Raw genomic sequence first — 19,175 nt, 5'->3', positions numbered from 1 at the left:
CGTTGATTTGACCATTCAACTTTGGTAATATCCAACGTTCCCCCTGCATTTGTAAACTGCTCACGCAATTGCACACTGCTCACGCGTCCTCTGCGCACGGCCAATCTAGGCCGCACACAAAATCGAATAAAAATATAAGCGTATAACACTGTGCACGTCTGCCGTCGCTCACATGTGAGCCACTGAATGCTCAAGGAGTTTTGGCATTTGCTCACACATGAAAAATTGGAGGGAAAATTGGTAATATCCCAACCAACAACGTGGAGCCAACGTTAGACACCAACGTTGTTGTCAAGCTTGGTCAAAAGATAGGACTCAGATGCAGAGTAGGGATTAATTCGGCCGACTTTTTTTTAAGAATGGCACCTGAGTGGTGTTTTGTTATTGGACTTTTGTGCTCGTCACAGATTGTCCATAACAAACACCATGTTCAAACGTAAGGGTGTCCATATGTGCACTTGGCACCAGGACACCCTCGGCCGCAGTTCCATGATCAACTTTGTTGTTGTGTCATCGGATTTGCGGTCTCATGTTTTGTACACTCGGGTGAAGAGAGGGGCGGAGCTTTCTACCGATCACCACCTGGTGGTGAGTTGGCTGCAATGGTGGGGGAGGATGCCGGACAGACCTGGCAGGCCCAAACGCATTGTGAGGGTTTGCTGGGAACGTCTGGCAGAGTCTCCTGCCAGAGAGAGTTTCAATTCCAACCTCCGGAAGAACTTTGAACATGTCACAAGGGAGGCGCTGGACATTGAGTCTGAGTGGACGATGTACCGTACCTCTATTGTCGAGGCGGCCGATTGGAGCTGTGGCCGCAAGATGGTTGGTGCCTGTCATGGCGGTAATCCGCAGACGGGTACCGACAGGCCAAGCGGTGTGCGGCTTCAGCGGTCGCGGAGGAAAAAACACGGACATGCGAGGAGTTCGGGGAAGCCATGGAAAACGACTTCTGGACAGCTTCGAAGCGATTCTGGACCACTATCCGCCGCCTCAGGAAGGGGAAGCAGTGCAGTGTCAACACTGTATGGTGGGGATGGTGTTCTGCTGACCTCAACTGCGGATGTTGTGGATCGGTGGAGGGAATACTTCGAAGACCTCCTCTATCCTATAAGCAAATCTTCCTATGAGGAAGCAGTGCCTGGGAAATCTGTAGTGTGCTCTCCTATTTCTGGGGCTGAGGTTGCCGAGATAGTTAAAAAGCTCCTCGGTGGCAAGACCCCGGGGGTGGATGAGATCCGCCCGGAGTTCCTTAAGGCTCTGGATGCTGTGGGGCTGTCTTCGTTGACAAGACTCTGCAACATCGCGTGGACATCGGGGGCGGTACCTCTGGATTGGCAGATTCGGGTGGTGGTTCCTCTCTTTAAGAAGGGGAACCGGAGGGTGTGTTCCAACTATCGTGGGATCACACTCCTCGGCCTTCCTGGTAAGGTCTATTCAGGTGTACTGGAGAGGAGGCTACGCCAGATAGTTGAACCTCGGATTCAGGAGAAACAGTGTGGTTTTCGTCCTGGTCGTGGAACTGTGGACCAGCTCTATACTCTCGGCAGCATCCTTGAGGGTGCATAGGAGTTTGCCCAACCAGTCTACATTGCTTTGTGGACTTGGAGAAGGCATTCGACCGTATCCCTCGGGAAGTCCTGTGGGGAGTGCTCAGAGAGTATGGGGTAACGAACTATCTTATTGTGGCGGTCCGCTCCCTGTATAATCAGTGTCAGAGCTTGGTCCGCATTGCCGGCAGAAAGTCGGACCCGTTTCCAGTGAGGGTTGGACTCCGCCAAGGCTGCCCTTTGTCACCGATTCTGTTCATAACTTTTATGGACAGAATTTCTAAAACTCAAAATATTAACAAAGGAATTCTGGATTTGTTCAACTTGAATGTCACAAAATTCCATTAAAATAAAAAGGCATAAGCGATTGGGTTATTTTGCCAAAAAAGTGCATGTTTTCAATTTCTAAGTACAGTTTAGGCACTTGCACCATTTTAAAATGCCAATTTGGTAGTATCATTGGTTAAAATGTATACAATATCCATCCCTGGTGAACAGTGGAACAGGAATCAGTTTCTGAGAAGGAGGCGTTGAACAAAGGTTGAAAGTCCATGCAGAAAAACACAAAATTTAGGCACAAAAGAAAACTACAATCAAAAATAAGCACCATGATAAGCATAAAAAAATAATGTAAACAAATCTCTAATATCTCAGTAGTATTTTTATTAGACAGTTCTGTGTTTGATAATGTAAATACTCTTCACTCTATCTGTTACTCCTGCCTATAGCCTAGGTTTGACCAAAGAATTACATTTTTTATTGTGGGTGTGTAGTGTGTTTTACCTTGATTTGATACATGTACAGCATGTTATGTATACGTAAAAATGGCCTGAGCAGCGCAGCAGGGGCAATGTGGAGAACGGCAAGTACCCCATTGAAATTGCTGAGTTTTTTCTTCTATACGTTTGGACGACTTTTCAAGACCCTTAACAAGCACAAAAAGTCCACATACCTAGCAGTTGCATAAGGTATGGCAAAAAAATATATTATTTTGTGGGTCCCGAAAATGAAATTTCTAAATTGGCTCTCCAACACCTACTTTAAATGAGAAAAAATCAGCCTCTCCTACTATTTTAACGTATCGACAGAAAAATCGCAGGACACGTTTATCATGACGAGACGCACAAAGAAATCTCAGGAACCCATACCTGAAAAAAAACGGTAAATCAGGCATCTTGGCTTTCGTCTACCGATTTTCGGGGAACAATAGGGGTCGTACTTTAACAAACTAGGACTTTGAGCAAATGAGTCGGGGTTAAAATTACAGATACTACACATGCAGGCTTTTTTTGATTCATTGATTGATACTTTTATCAGTAGATTGCACAGTTCAGTACATATTCCGTACAATTGACCACTAAATGGTAACACCCGAATAAGTTTTTCAACTTGTTTAAGTCGGGGTCCACGTTAATCAATTCATGGTACAAATATATACAATCAACATAATACAGTCATCACACAAGTTAATCATCATAGTATATACATTGAATTATTTACATTATTTACAATCCGGGGGTGGGATGAGAAGTTTTGGTTGATATCAGTACTTCAGTCATCAACAATTGCATCAACAGAAAAAATGGACATTGAAACAGTGTAGGTCTTACTTAGTAGGATATGTACAGCGAGCATACCATAGTGAGTTCAGATAGCATAAGAACAAGTATATACATTAGAAATACATTCGATTATTTACATTAGGTTATTTACAATCCGAGGAGATTCGATGTAAATGGACCCGGAGGGTATTAGAGAGAGAAGGTGCGAATCTGTTAACAAATGAAGGAAGAATTAATTCCCAAGAAAAACAGCAGGGGGTCCATCGTCTGGCGGTGGTTCGGCTTCAAGCGGGAAGATTTCGAATAGACAACTTTATTTTGTCAAGCGTGGGGCAAAAGTGTTGCTACCAAAAGTAGCATTACTGCTTGTACGTAGCATCATTTGAAAAGTCACCTGCTAAAAACTGTTTAATAAATACAGTTTTGGTCAATTGACTTAGTTGTGATTTCCTTTTCTGCAAGAAAGTTTAAAATGAGCACATATTAATGCAGTATGAACAATAATGTTTTAATGTAGACACATAGAATCATCATACTGATGTGATTATATGCATCAAGTGTTAATTCAAGGTTAAAGCAAAATATTGTGTAACACGATATGGCCTAAAAATATCGAGATATTTTAAAAAAGGCCATATCGCTCAGTCCTAAGACAAGCGCTTACTCAGTGGCCTAGTGCAGTGGTACTCAACCACCGGGCCGTGGCCCGATTGGTACCGGGCCGCAGAATAATTTTTTATTATTTTTATTTGAAAATATATATATAATAAATAAATAAATGTTACTTAAATCAACATAAAAAACACAATATACACTTACAATTAGTGCACCGACCACTAAAACCTCCCTTTTTCATGACAAAGAAAAAAAAAAAAAAGGATTCCCCCCGTCCCAAACCCCCCCCTCGCCACCACTCCCCCCCTCACCCCCCTGGGCCGCGGGACAACTTATTAAGCGTTGACTGGTCCGCGGATACAAAAAGGTTGGGGACCACTGGCCTAGTGGGGAGAGCAGGGGTCGGGAACCTTTTTGGCTGAGAGAGCCCAGAATCCAAATATTTTTAAATGTATTTCTGTAAGAGCCATATAATATTTTTTTCAACACTGAACACAACTAAACGCGTGCATTTTTAAGTAAGACCAACATTTCCAGAGTATAATATGTCTCTTATTCTTTGTAATAACATTGTTATTCTGAAGCTAACTGTGGAAGGGGCGTGGCCTGCGGGCCTGCAGCGAAGCGGGGGGATGTAAGGGCCGGCCTCGAAATCAGCGACAGGTGCGTAGATGGCCCACCTGGGCCTTGTTATCTAATCACCTGTCGCTCTGTTTATAAGCAGCGGCCAGGAGGAGAGACAGGGTTGGGGCTGGAGCCTGAGTGCGAGCGAGAAGGAAAGACAAAAAGAACATTGCTGCGAAGCAACTGAGAGAATTATTGAAAAATAAAAACATATTGTAACCCTGAAACAGGCTCTCATGTCAGTGCTTGGTGGTCTGAAGAACCCCCAGGAGGGCAAGCCCCACTCGAACCAATGATAAATAACTTCATACCATTAACGCAACTTCTTGAACAGGTGCGGTAGAAATGGATGGATGGATTAAAAATGCACGTGAATGTTTTATATTTTTAACAATATTTTTAGCACTGATTACAAGTGGAATTTTTCATTACTTATCGTGTTAAGCAATGTCAGCTCAGATTTATCCGAGAGCCAGATGCAGTCATCAAAAGAGCCACATCTGGCTCTAGAGCCATAGGTTCCCTACCCCTGGGGTAGAGTATCCGCCCTGAGATCGATAGGTTGTCAGTTCAAATCCCGGCTGAGGCATACCAAAGACTCTAAAAATGGGACCCATTACCTCCCTGCTTGGCACTCAGCATTAAGTGTTGGAATTGGGGGTTAAATCACAGCTACTGCTCCCCTCACCACCCAGGGGGTGATCAAAGGTGATGGGTCAAATGCAGAGAATAATTTCGCTACACCTATTGTGTGTGTGACAATCATTGGTACTTTAACTTTAATTATCTGAGTGTTCACAATGTACTTCAATTCTGTTCATGACTAGCTGTAGTTAGTTTCTCCGAACACAGGGGGCGACACCACACATTGCCAGTCCCACTCGAGCTACCAAGCTGCGAAGAAGAGCGAAAGCAAGCTTTCTTAGGCGGCGCAAGGAAAGCTGGACTCTGTTCGAGCTCACTCACTGAGGCCGCAGGTCGAAATGGCGGCGCCACCAGAGAGGATGGAGGTACAGTTGTTTTAATTCTATTTAACAACACGACTAACTGATCATTTGAAGATGTTTTGCATTTAAATCTGTCGCCTACTTGGTATAGATACACGTTTTTATTTATTTTCCGCGTTTAGCTGTTTTGTTAGCACATTACGCACCGGGTGATTCATCCATTTTAATTTGGCTATGAACCTTAATAAATTGCCTTATATGAAAAATGTTGCCAGATATAAGCTGTCGTCTTCATATTCGTACCACCTTATAGTCTAATTCGTCTTTTAAATCATTTTAAGAGCCAAACGTTACATAAGATAATCCCGCTTTTGGGTTCGGTGTCTTAAGTGGAGACCGCATGGGGACCAACATGTTAGCTTCTAGCTAGTTAGCATCATTCAGAGGTGTTGAGTCATTCCTCTGCGGTCAATGTTTCTAAATTGTGATGGATTGCTTAAAGAATGTAATTCATCGCGTTCATTTTTTTTATGGCCGTGTATAATTAATTTCGCATGGTGTTCACCATCGTCCATTGTTGGCGGGCGAACGAGTGGCATTACAACGGCAGAATAACACAACGTGGTAGCTAAACTTTACCTCAAACCCAAACATGCGAGGGAGAAAGCGGCGAGTATATCAAGTTATTAAAGTCTGTCGTTTATGTCAATATTTTTTATATAATGTCCAACCTATTGTGCTAGTGTGATGAAGGCCAAGATCACGTCACAGTACTTTCACCATGTGCTCCATCCTTTGTTAAGGCAGTGGTTCGCAACCTTTTTTCAGTGATGTGCCCCCTTTGAACATTTTTTTTAATTCAAGTACCCCCTAATCAGAACAAATAATTTTTAGTTGAAAAAAGAGAGAGTTTTTCATCAGTTTCTGATTTAATAAACTGTATAACAGTGCAAAATATTGCTATTTTGTAATGGTCTTTCTTGAACTATTTTGAAAAAAATATGTAAAAATAACTAAATACTTGTTGAAAAATAAACAAGTAATTCAATTATAAATAAAGATTTCTACACATAGAAGTAATCATCAACTTAAAGTTCCCTCTTTGGGTATTATAATAGTGATCCATCTGGATTCATGAACTTAATTCTGAACATTTCTTCACAAAAAAAAAAAAATCTTTAACATCAATATTTATGGAACATGTCCACAAAAAAATCTAGTTGTCAACACTGAATATTGCATTGTTGCATTTCTTTTCACAGTTTATGAACTTACATCCATATTTTAATATATTTATAAAGGATTGTTGCTATTTTTAGAATATTTTTAAAAAATCTCACTTACCCCTTGGCATACCTTTGAGAACCACTGTGTTAACCTATACATTCATTGCATAACGTGCGTAGCTGACAGCATTTGTTCTATACATTAAAAAAAAATGTTCGAGATTAATCATTGTTTTTCAAATTACTGAAATCAATTAGTTTTTCATTTGGATTTATATTTAAATCTGAATAGTGAAATTTAATAGGACCATCCAAAGGTCACTACCTATGTTGTTTGGTAAATTTATTACTAAGGATAAATAAAGATGGTGCACAGTTAAATAATATAAGCTTGTATACATGAATGACCCTTCAGTTAGAATAAAATAGTTCTAGCATTCCTGTTATTTCCAATTGGTTGGGGATAGGTTGATTGGCAGCACTAAATTGGCCCTAGTGTGTGAGTGTGAATGTTGTCTGTCTTGGCCCTGGGATGAGGCGGCGACTTGTCCAGGCCTTTTGTCCGAATCGCAGCTGAGATAGGCTCCAGCACTCCCCGCTACCCCGAAAGGGACAAGCAGTAGAAAATGGATGGATGTTAAACTTTCATGTTGCCCATTTATCTTAAGATATAATTGTGGTGGTAAATTATTCCTCATAATATCCTGTTAAGTATAGACCAGTGGTTCTTAACCTGAGTTCGATCGAACCCTAGGTGTTCAGTGACTCTGTCTCAGGGGTTTGGCAGAGCCTCCTCCGCAGCGGTCAAGACACAGCAGACTCAGGAATTGATTAACGTGGACCCCGACTTAAACAAGTTGAAAAACATATTCGGGTGTTACCATTTTAGTGGTCAATTGTACGGATTATGTACTGTACTGTGCAATCTACTAAAAACAGTTTCATTCAATCAATCGTGTAACTAAAAACATCTCCCTATCGCCGTACCTGCACTGTAAAGTTAACATTTGAATGACAATAAAAAGGAAGTCTAAGTATTATGGATACCCCCCAAACAATGGTCCCTCTAATTTTACATCTAGTTTGTGTGTAATTTGTTGTGAGTTCATGCACTGTGTAGGTTTTGTTCTATGAACAAGGTGATGTTGTGCACTATTTAAAAAATAAAATAGAATAACTTTGTCTTGAATTTGAAAATAAAAAAAACATTTTATTTTTCACTAAAGAAAGGTTCGGTGAATGTGCATATGAAACTGGTGGGTTTCGGCACCATCAACAAGGTTAAGAACCACTGGTATAGACAATTGAGTTAATTTGTACTATTTGTAAAGATTCAATCTGAACAGCTCATTTTGAATATTTTTGAGGTTAGATAGTGGAAAATACTAATGTATATATTTTATTTAAAACGTGTTTTCCCCACCCACATTGTTTTAAACAAATATTAAGTGCTACAAAATGGTGAGGTAAAACACCAGCAGACATAAGGAATCGGTCTCTGGTAAACTGCAGTCTACCACCAGACTGAATGGAACAATGTAATAACATAGCTGATTTTTCTGATGTTTGTTTTTTAATGTAATGGTGTATTAGTCGAGAGTGAATTACAAGGTGAAAACCGAAAATACAGTCCTGCCACAAATAAATGCATGTATGGGAAACACTGAAAGATGTCTAAAGACACTCACTCTTCTAATGATGCATTGCGACACCTTGTTTTAACTAATTGGTTTATTTTAATAATTTGTGATAGGTATAGATTGTAATTGTGCATCTTTTTGTTGAGGTTTCTCAGGGAGCTAACACAGCAAAGCCTGCTGCTGAAGATATGACATCAAAGGATTATTATTTTGACTCATACGCACACTTTGGCATCCATGAGGTAAAAACAAAACAGCTTTTTATACAAATGCAGTTGTCTGTTTATTACATAATATTAATCCTTCTGATGTTTTTTCCCCTTAATGTTGTAGGAGATGCTTAAAGATGAAGTCCGTACGCTGACCTACCGGAACTCAATGTTTCACAACAAGCATCTTTTTAAAGATAAGGTGGTGTTGGATGTGGGCAGTGGGACGGGCATTCTCTGCATGTTTGCTGCCAAGGCTGGAGCCAAAAAAGTTATAGGGGTAGGTTTGTCTGTTGACCCGCCAAAATGAGTGCATGGACAAGGTGCGGTGGTATAGATTTCAAACGTTGCTCTGTTTTGTGTTTCCGCATAGATTGAGTGCAGCAGCATCTCAGACTACGCTGTGAAAATAGTGAAGGCCAATAAGATGGATGATGGTGAGTGGATATTTCAAACTATAATCATGCACTGACTATTTTAAAGTGAGACAATTAATTCTGTAAGCCGTTATAAAACTCTGTATAATTTTAATCCAATCTTCAGTGGTGACCATCATTAAAGGAAAGGTGGAGGAGGTGGATTTGCCTGTGGACGGAGTAGATATCATTATATCTGAGTGGATGGGTTACTGTCTCTTCTACGAGTCTATGCTCAATACAGTCATCTATGCCCGGGACAAGTGGCTGGTATGTATGACTTGCATGTTTTCCATCAAGAAAACATATACCATTACAGCTAAAATACACTAGTACAGCAATTTGCAACTCCAGAATTATTGTAGTTTAATTTGAAATGTCACACTTGCTTTTAGCAGTGCCTACACAAGTGTTTGTGCTTAATCTGATTATTTGTCCCTCCCCCGCCTTCTTGTGCTGTAACAGAAGCCAGACGGACTAATTTTCCCGGACAGGGCAACTCTTTACGTGACTGCCATTGAAGACCGACAGTACAAGGACTACAAAATTCACTGTGAGTAGTTGGTCGCCCATTCAATCTTTTATTAAACATCAATAGGTGTGTATTTTTTTTATTTTGTTTTTTTTTTGCCCTAAGCAGCTATGGCCAAATATTTATCAAAATGTAAAAGGATATACAAAAATGTATACCAGTCCTATGCCTGGAAAATTATATGATGGATGATCGTGATAAATTTAAGGTTGATCATAATACCTTGATCAAACATGGCAGAAGTGTCTTGACACTAGCCAATCAGTCTAGGTTTTCCTTCTCCTTTTCCAGTTACAATGTACTGCAGAATTAAACTTAATCTTAGGTCTGAACAATAAATGACTTGTACGCCTCACTGCAAATTTCAAGGGCGACATGTTCCAAAGATGTGTGAAAAACATTGTCCTGCTAATGCTAGCCAGTTGTGGATGCGATGGCGAATGCCACGTTTTATATTTTTTCGCTGAGTTAATTAAAAATTGACTGCTTCTGATGCTAAAGTTTAGACACCATTGTTAAAATAACTGTTGCATCCTTGTTTCTTTTACTTGAAAGCATGTACATTACTGTGCTATTTCATAAATCCATCCATTTTCTACCGCTTATTGCCTTTGGGGTCGCGGGGGGCGCTGGTGCCTATCTTGGCTACAATTCATATTATGGTTTATTCACTCATAATGTATTGGACTAATCTCTAGTTTTTTTATTTAAGTACAGACACTTTAACACTAGCAGGTTAAACACTATTAAAATGTTGATATTAATCAAGATTGGATTACATGAAGAAAAAAAAATACTAAATACAAATAAGCAGCTCACATCAATTAAAAGTTGGTTTTACAAAATAGGGCCCCTTTTTAAATATTTTCCTTTTTCTTACAGGGTGGGAGAACGTGTATGGATTTGACATGTCCTGTATCAAGGAGGTGGCCATTAAGGAACCTCTGGTTGATGTGGTAGACCCCAAGCAGCTGGTTACCAGCGCCTGTCTCATCAAAGTGCGTAAAACTGTTCGCACTGGTCTGAGTTGTCAATAGTGTTGTCTTGACTTCACATCAAATACTAACACTTCGTCTGTTTGTAGGAGGTGGACATCTATACAGTGAAGTTAGATGACTTGACCTTCACCTCACCATTCTGCCTGCAAGTTAAGAAGAACGACTACATCCATGCACTCGTTACCTACTTCAACATCGAGTTCACTCGCTGTCACAAGAGGACCGGCTTTTCTACCAGTGAGTATCCAATTGCGACAAATATTGACACTATCATAAACCACGTCTCACTGTCTCAAGTACAGTGCATCTGGAAATAATTCAGTGCTTCACTCTTTGTTACAACCTTATTCTACGAACAATACCCCATAATGACAATGTGCAAGTTTTTAGAGCTTTATGCAAATGTATTATAACTAAGAAATAACATGTACCTATTGTAAGCATATGCAGCTTTTGCTCAATACTTTGTTGATTCACTTTTGGCAGCAATTACAGCCTTTTAGTCTTTCCGAATACAATACCACATGCTTGGCACACCTATCTTTGTGGTTTCGCCCATTCCTCTTTGCACCCGTGGTCCCATGACAGTACCTGTCCTACGATGGTTTTTATATGCGACTAAATACAGCATTAGTTTAAAATAGTCTCTTGGATTCAACACAACTTGTCCTCTTACAGGCCCAGAGTCCCCCTACACTCACTGGAAGCAGACCGTCTTCTACTTGGATGATTACCTGACTGTCAAGATAGGAGAAGAGATCTTGGGCACCATCAGCATGAAGCCAAACGTCAAGAATAATGTAAGTGTTGACACATTGTAATGGGAAGAAGTGTTGATTTGGCTAATATTGATCTTCTCTGGCTGACTTTTCATCTGGAGTATATTGTCATCGATGTCATTTTATTGAAAACGCCATAATGGATCATTGATTTCATGCTCTTGTCAAATACAGTGGAAACCGCTTAAGTTGATCCTGTTTGTCGACAACCCTGCCTCTTGGCTAAGTCATCTCGTCATGGTCTATTGTGTTATTACTAAAAATTGCCTGTTTATATCGACGCAGACCTGATCAGCTACTTTTTTTGACAAAATTTGAGGCCTAAACCAGTTATTTGTATGAGAAATAGTTCATTTTACTTTGTTTTAGTATTTACTTTATTTCGAAGTCACCCAAAGACAAAAATGGCAACATAATCAGTGTCCATTTAAAATGTGCACAACTGGCTGTTTTGAAAAAAATACAAGCTTTTAAAATAAAACATGGCAGCATATGTAAACATCTAATTTTTCCTGGTGAAACATGTCGCTGATGGTGAAGTTTATTTTTAGACAACCAATCGATGACCAAACTAGTTCTCCAACTATTTTAATATAACAAAGGACTGAAAAATTTATATATTTTTGATTTTGGCTTGTAAGGATCATAATATTTATTATAATAAAAAAAAAAAACGATTAGTGGGCCTTGCTGCGTGTATGCAAATTCCTGAGTTTGTAACAGGAGTAAGTGACCGTTTCAAGTGAAAACAAGACAGTGTAATACAAGTTTGGTAACTCACCATAGTTGCCACTTTTTGACATCGTGTTAGTATGCCGAATCAATCACTAAACTCAACAAAAGTAGGGGCAGATGTAACATAATTTGCCAATAAAACAGAATCTACTGATAAAATATAAAATGATATCAAGGAAGTTGACATAAATGCTATAATTGTGAGAATATGATTATTCTTTGGGAAAATGTTTCCTGGTATCATGTATTCATTCTCAAAACACTCAACCAACCCGCCTAAACAATGTTGAAGCGGCCGCTTGCAACCGCGATCAAACTACGAAGCAAAAACAATCCATACAGTCACAACCCACCTGCTTTCATTGCTGTGAACGAACTCATCGATGTAAGATCAATGTACAGACAGGAAAGCTGTCGCAACATGAGAGGCTCTACGTTTTTGTTTTTTTATTCGACAGCCTCAAGTTGTCTCTTTACTTGTCTAACACAGAACAGCACACTTCCCTAACAGCGATGTGCGGCGCTAACAAAAGAAAAGGTTTCAGAAAACAACCGTACACAAGTATAAAGCACCTAATGATTAATAAAAAAAAACACACTAATTAATAATGAGAGGATTTTGTAGTTAATAATATATGGCACAAAATCAAGCGCTGGTGGTAAAATAAGTGTAAAAGGTGAGAAAACAAATTCCAAAAATTTCAAAAGATTTATTTTATTGCAATTTTTAATGAAAGAGACAGGCATGGATGGATGGGTTATTTTACTTGCCATTTATTCATTACTAATATAATTTTTTTCTTTTGAATGATATTTCAAAGTTTATTTGAGTTTTGATGGTACAATACTGAATTAAAATTCATGATTTTAATATCTATCAAACTAATTTAACTATCAACTTTGTGTACTGCCTTGCTCACTACTATTCCTGCACAGAGGTAGCAGTCACTTTGCGCAGGTGCGGAAGTCGTCCTTGATTTCCAACCGGTCAAAAGTATATTAAAAACAGACCCCGAAATGTTTTCCCACACCTCAATGTGTGGGAAAACATATTCTCATTATGTCTCTGCCAAAAGTCACAATAAATGTTCAAGAAACAGCAAATTTAAATGTTTACCGGTATATCAACTTCAGCTTGCCAGTCAATATAAACAGGTTCCACTGTATATTTTGGTTATCTATTTTCCTTTTTCATAGGGAATGAGTCTCAATTTACAAGTTCACATCTTAATTGTTATGTAGTTTTAATTGAAATCTTATTCTTACTGTGTAGAATTAAAGAAGCGGTGAATACTAAAAGTAGAAACACCAGTCAACTGTCTTCTTAAAAAATAATGCAAGCAAGTGTAACCACTAATGTTACTCCTTGATGTCAATGTTTTCTGCAGAGAGACCTGGACTTCACCGTCGACATCGACTTCAAGGGTCAACTTTGTGAGGTGTCCAAGACGTCCGAGTACAGGATGCGTTAGAGGCCTCTCTTATCTCTCGGTGTTTAATTTGTCTTTAAAGGCCGACTTGGAGTGTTGAAACAGTTTAAATACTCCCCTGCAGCAACGTTTTAAACACATTTCCCCTCAACCATTTGCTCAAATACTGTTCATCTTTAGGGTTTTTCACAATTTGGGGAGTGAGACGGCAGTACGACTCGCGCAGTAGTCAATCTCGTGTTTGTGACCGACGTCCTCTTGGGTTCACTTTGTTCTCTCATTCTTTGCACATGCAAGACCCGTAGACACAAACACTACAGCTCCCCATGACACATCTGCTTGGAGTCACTTACTGCCGTCTTTTATTTCTTTGGACTTTGTCAAAGCTGTAGGCGTGTGGGTTCCTGTTTTTTTTTTTTTTTTTAAGAAAACTAGCAACCTAGATTCTTTATGGAAACGTAACTAGCTAGTATTAAACCCAAACTGATAAGACGCACTCCAAGTTAAGAGGCTTTGTCTTACGATCACATTGACTTTATAGAGATTTGAAATCATCTTAAAGAACATGGTCAATGTGTAGCGAGCTTGCCTTATTCTCTTGTCCCATAATGGTGACAGTAGGTCTTGTAGGTTCTGTCCTAGTGGTGTCCATCACCAAGCAGGCCGTCCTCCCTGATATTACTTTTACCAGGTCAAATCATTTTGAGAACCAAATGTCATGATTCAAAGTAAGTTGTTTTAGTGTTTTCATAATGCAAGTGTTAACTGCTGGGCACGAAGGAAGGAAGAAGACTGACTGGTTCCAGCTGTTTCACATGGCTCCACACCTGTTCCTTTGGAGCTTGTGTGTTCTCGCACAATTAGTATTGTGTCTGAGGCTCTTTGAGTTGATTTGAACTGAACTTACTAAGTTGGGCCTCAACAGACATGACTGGCCACACTGACTTTGTTTTGTATTTTTTTTTTTCTTCTGCTGCTTTTTTATAATAAAACTAAACCTGTAAATTAAACTTGTTTTGCAGCAGTTCTAGTCTGGATGTTTTCTGAAATTGTAAGGTTTATGAGCATTCAAAGTGTCCTGTATTAATCTTGGCAGTGTTTTCCAACCTAATAGATTCAATTTTTGCAAACATTGAAATTTAAAGTTTGAGCTCATTCATTACATCCTGGCTTGTTTCACATTCTTAACATTTTCTGGACTAAAAAAACCTTTTTTTTTTCCTACACCATTTATTAACAGGTTCAATAAATTTTGTGTAATGTTATGGAAAACTACAGCTTTTTTAATACCCAATATTTGTTGGCAAATGATTTCCACTTCATGTGGAGACTTCACAACTCTGCATTTCTCATCTAATTCAAACCATTGCAAATTAAAATGGGTGTTTGCCTTCAGCTGAAAACTTTTTTGCCCAGCATTTAACAATTCCCATTAAAATGAATAGAGAACTGGTCTTAAAATTAAATTTCTCAACCCCTGCAAACTATCCCAGCATCAAAACCACATCTGTTTTTCCCCCCAAACAATCTACAGAAGCACACTGTTGTACAGTTAAAACAAAGGAAGAAATGCAGTTTTAAGAATTCCACAAATGGAGGAAATTGTTCATCTATGCCAGCGATGTTCTTCCATGAGAACGCGCCATGTATTCACATCCACCTGTTCATAAAACCGTTTTGTTTGTTGCTGTGTAATGAAACTTCCCTATATTAAAAACATTGGAAAGACTGGGAACTCCTGCCCTTATGTAAATATGTTTTACCAGTATTTTTTTTTTATATTTTCAGTGTCCAAAATGCAGGGTTGCTGCCAAGAGTTCTGGGGCTCCATGGAAAAATTATCACATTGGGACCTCTAGTCAGTTCTCCATGACACATGTTTGCACCAAGCAGATATTTTTTTCCCACTCTTGCCTGGCGTTAAGTTGGACAGTAATTAATTTTTGTGTGAGTGGGGTAAAAATTCTTGTAATCCTCTGGTGCAGTGGTTTCTAAACTTTTCTACCAAGTACCACCTCAGAAAACATAACTTTTTATGTACCACCATAATGACCAAACCTTAAATTAAAAATACTGTAGAGAAGTATGCCTCAATTTTAATTAAAACTCTGTTTTTTACGGTAATGCAACATTTTTGGCCACTAAGATTACATACAGTTTGAACGTTAAGACTGTTTTAATATAAGTAATTTTTTGGTGTTTGAGAAGCACTGCTCTAGTGGTAATATATAGGGGTGTGGGGAAAAAAATCTATTCGAATAGCGATTCTCACGTGTGATTCAGAATCGATTCTCATTTTAAAAAAAATATTTTTTTTTAATTATTCAATCCAACACAATAATACACAGCAATAGCATAACAATGCAATCCAATTCCAAAATCAAACCTGACCCAGCAACACTCAGAACTGCAATAAACAGAGCAATTGAGAGGAGCCACAAACATGACACAGAACAAACCAAAAGTAGTGAAACAAAAATGAATATCAACAGTATCAATATTAGTTATAATTCCAGAAGCAGTTAAGGCTGCAAATACTTGGGTGCCCCATGATTCGATTAAATATCGATTTTTGAGATCGCGATTCGATTATTTTCGATTCAACGTGATTCTTGATTCAAAAATGAAATTTTTCCGATTCAAAACGATTCTGTATTCATTCAATACATAGGATTTCAGCAGGATCCACCCGTCTGCTGACATGCTAGCAGCGTAGTAGATTTGTGTAAAAAGCTTTTATAATTGTAAAGAATAATGATTCATCAACTGATTGCAATAATGTAAATTTGTTTTAACTATTAAACGAACCAAAAATATGACTTATTTTATCTTTGTGAAAACATTGGACACAGTGTGTTGTCAAGCTTATGAGATGCGATGCAAGTGTAAGCCACTGTGACACTTGTTCTTTTTAAATTTCTAAAAAGGTCTAATAATGTCAATGAGGGATTTTTAATCACTGCTATGCTGAAATTATAACTAATATTGATATTGTTGTTGATAATATTCATTTTTGTTTCATTACTTTTGGTTTGTTCTGTGTCGTGTTTGTGTATTCTCTCAATTGCTCTGTTTATTGCAGTTCTGAGTGTTGCTTTGTCAGGTTTGGTTTTGGAATTGGATTGTATTGTTATGGTATTGCTGTGTAGTGGTTTGTTGGATTGATAAAAAAAATAGATAAAAAAAAAAAAGAGAATCGATTCTGAATCACACAACGTGAGAATCGCAATTCGTATTTGAATCGATTTTTTCCAACACACCTAGCAGCAGTGATTAAAAATTCCTCATTGACATTTAAAAAAACAATAGTGTCACAGTGGCTTACACTTGCATCGCATCTCATAAGCTTGACAACACACTGTGTCCAATGTTTTCACAAAGATAAAATAAGTCATATTTTTGGTTCATTCAATAGTCAAAACAAATTTACATTATTGCAATCGGTTGATAAAACATTGCCCTTTACAATCATAAAAGCTTTTTACAAAAATCTACTACACTGCTAGCATGTCAGGAGACTGGGGTAGAACCTGCTGAAATCCTATGTATTGAATGAATAAGGAATCCTTTTGAATTGGGAAAAAAATCGTTTTTGAATCGAGAATCGTGTCGAATTGAAAAAAAACAAAACGCTTTTGAATTGAATCATGACCCCAAGAATCGATATTGAATTGAATCGTGGGGCACCCAAAGATACACAGCCCGAGTAATACACACTATCCAATCTTCCACTGCAAATATTCGTAAATTTCCCAAAACTTCCTGTCTTTTACCGCTATGTGTGGACATTCAAAATTATTGTTGTGATACATATGCCTCACCGGCGCCCCCTGCATTACTATGTAGTACTGCCGGCTGTATTATTCTGAGTTATTTGTTTTGGTGCAATTACTTCAAAGACCAGTATTTAGTTTTTTTTTAAATGAATTAACTTATATAAATGTCATGCTAAGTCTTGCATTGACTATTCTGTGCTTAATACCACAAATGTACTTCCAAATTAACTTCTCGAGAAGCATATGTTCATTCAAAATACTCTACTTGCTAGTTAATTTTTTGAGAAACAAGCCTTCGCGTAACCAAATTTTTTGCTCTTAAGTTGCAAACAAAAAATTTAACTATTAGCCATTTTCAGATACTTTGGTCTAGCGAACGTCTGAGTGAACCCCGTAAGATTCGTCAGAGTGTCTTGCTCGCTAGCATTAGCTATAATCGAAAAACACTACCGAGGTGTGCGTTTTGCCCACTTGGCGAAACAGATCAAGTATAGTCTTTCATAATCTTTCTAAAGCCGGGGTCCAAAAAGAATAACCTGCGAGGTAAATGCTGTAAATTATTACTACATGACTTGTTTTTGGGGTGCATGGAACAAATTAATAGCCATTAAATTCATTTCAGTGGGGAAAAATCGATTTACGATACAAGTATTTTTAGTTCCGTTCCGCCACGTGACAAGTTAAACTTTTCTGTTGAGTAGTGGGTGTTAATCTTTGAGCATCTAATAGTTTGATCCGATTCTGATTCCTGGGATGATGATTCGATTGAGAATCGATTCAAACAAATTCTTGCAATAATTAGTAAAACAATTATGATGAAACTTTTCCCAAAATAGGTCACAGATTAACAAAGCTTGTGGTTGCATAGAGGTGGCCTAAAAACGTCTTTAAAAAAATGTATTCAATTGAAAAAATATACATTTGTGGTAGCATTATTTTCCTTGTTTATTTTGTATTGATCAAATACTTATAACAGTTACATTTTAAGATTTGAGACAATATCAAGGACTTAGAATTTTTACATTCCCAGCAGGCACAATAAAGACATTGATACAACATTGATTTGATACATGCCCTTTAAAACAGACTTTGAAACAACACTGCAAAATAGTTGTATTTGTACATTGAGACAACGTTGATGTCCAACGTTCAATAAGTATTGGGAAATGACCAAATTTCAAAGGTAAAATCAACGTCACAACCTGACAATCAACGTCACAACCTGACATTGAATAAACGTCATAAAAAACTATGTTGATGTATTTGTGTTGTAGGATATTGGTTGGAAAATGACCAAATTTCAATGGTCAAATCAACGTCACAACCTGACATTGAGTAAACGTCAAAAAGCATGTTTCAACTTTGTATTTGTGTTGTAAAATGACTAAAATTCAATGTTCAAATCAATGTCAGAAACCAACATTGAATAAACGTCGTCAAAAAAGATGTTTCAACGTTACATTCATGTTGTGAAATGACCAAAATTCAACATCAGAAACCAACATTGAATAAAAGTAGTCAAAAAGCATGTTTCAACCTTGTATTTGTGTTGTAAAATGACAAAAATTCAATGGTCAAATCAACGTCACAACCTGACAATGAATAAACATAGTCAAAAATAAAAAATGTTCTTTCAACGTTCTATTTGTGTTGTAAAATGACCAAAATTCAATGGTGAAATCAACGTCAGAAACAAACATTGAATAAATGTCGTCAACAAACATGTTGTTTCAACGTTACATTCGTGTTGTGAAATTACCAAAATTCATTGGTCAAATCAACCTCAGAAGCCAACATTGAATAAACGTAGTCCAAAAGCATGTTGTTTCAACCTTGTATTTGTGTTGTAAAATGACAAAAATTCAATGGTCAAATCAACGCCAGAAACCAACATTGTATACACGTCGTCAAAAAAGATTGTGTTCTAACGTTATATTTGTGTTGTAAAATGACCAAAATTCAATGGTCAAATCAACGTCAGAAACAAACATTGAGTAAACGTCGTCAAATATAAAAAAAATTATTTCAATGTTGTATTGGTGTTGGAAAATGACAAAAATTCAATGGTCAAATCAACGTCAGAAACCAACATTGAATAAACGTTGTCAAAAAAGATGTTCCAACGTTGTATTTGTGTTG

The 19,175-nt window shown here is 38.0% G+C and overlaps 1 protein-coding gene across 2 annotated transcripts; it reads left to right on the top strand.

The window, feature by feature from the left end:
- The first annotated feature begins 5,224 nt into the window (after window positions 1-5,224).
- LOC133541052 (protein arginine N-methyltransferase 1) lies at window positions 5,225-14,995 on the top strand. Of its 2 annotated transcripts, none has more exons than XM_061884116.1 (10): window positions 5,225-5,358; window positions 8,308-8,403; window positions 8,495-8,650; window positions 8,744-8,807; window positions 8,914-9,056; window positions 9,252-9,339; window positions 10,201-10,316; window positions 10,403-10,553; window positions 10,995-11,116; window positions 13,219-14,995. In XM_061884116.1, exons 1-10 carry the CDS (start codon window positions 5,332-5,334, stop codon window positions 13,300-13,302), a joined length of 1,047 nt encoding a protein of 348 aa, XP_061740100.1. In that variant the 5' UTR covers window positions 5,225-5,331; the 3' UTR covers window positions 13,303-14,995. The 2 variants fall into 2 exon arrangements, with proteins under 2 accessions (XP_061740100.1, XP_061740101.1); XM_061884117.1 differs by having other exon boundaries at window positions 5,226-5,358; window positions 8,317-8,403.
- The last annotated feature ends 4,180 nt before the right edge of the window (window positions 14,996-19,175 follow it).

The sequence above is a fragment of the Nerophis ophidion genome, linkage group LG23, assembly GCF_033978795.1.
Source record: "Nerophis ophidion isolate RoL-2023_Sa linkage group LG23, RoL_Noph_v1.0, whole genome shotgun sequence".
Classification (NCBI taxonomy): domain Eukaryota; kingdom Metazoa; phylum Chordata; class Actinopteri; order Syngnathiformes; family Syngnathidae; genus Nerophis; species Nerophis ophidion.
This window is presented reverse-complemented; position numbering and strand designations above follow the sequence as displayed.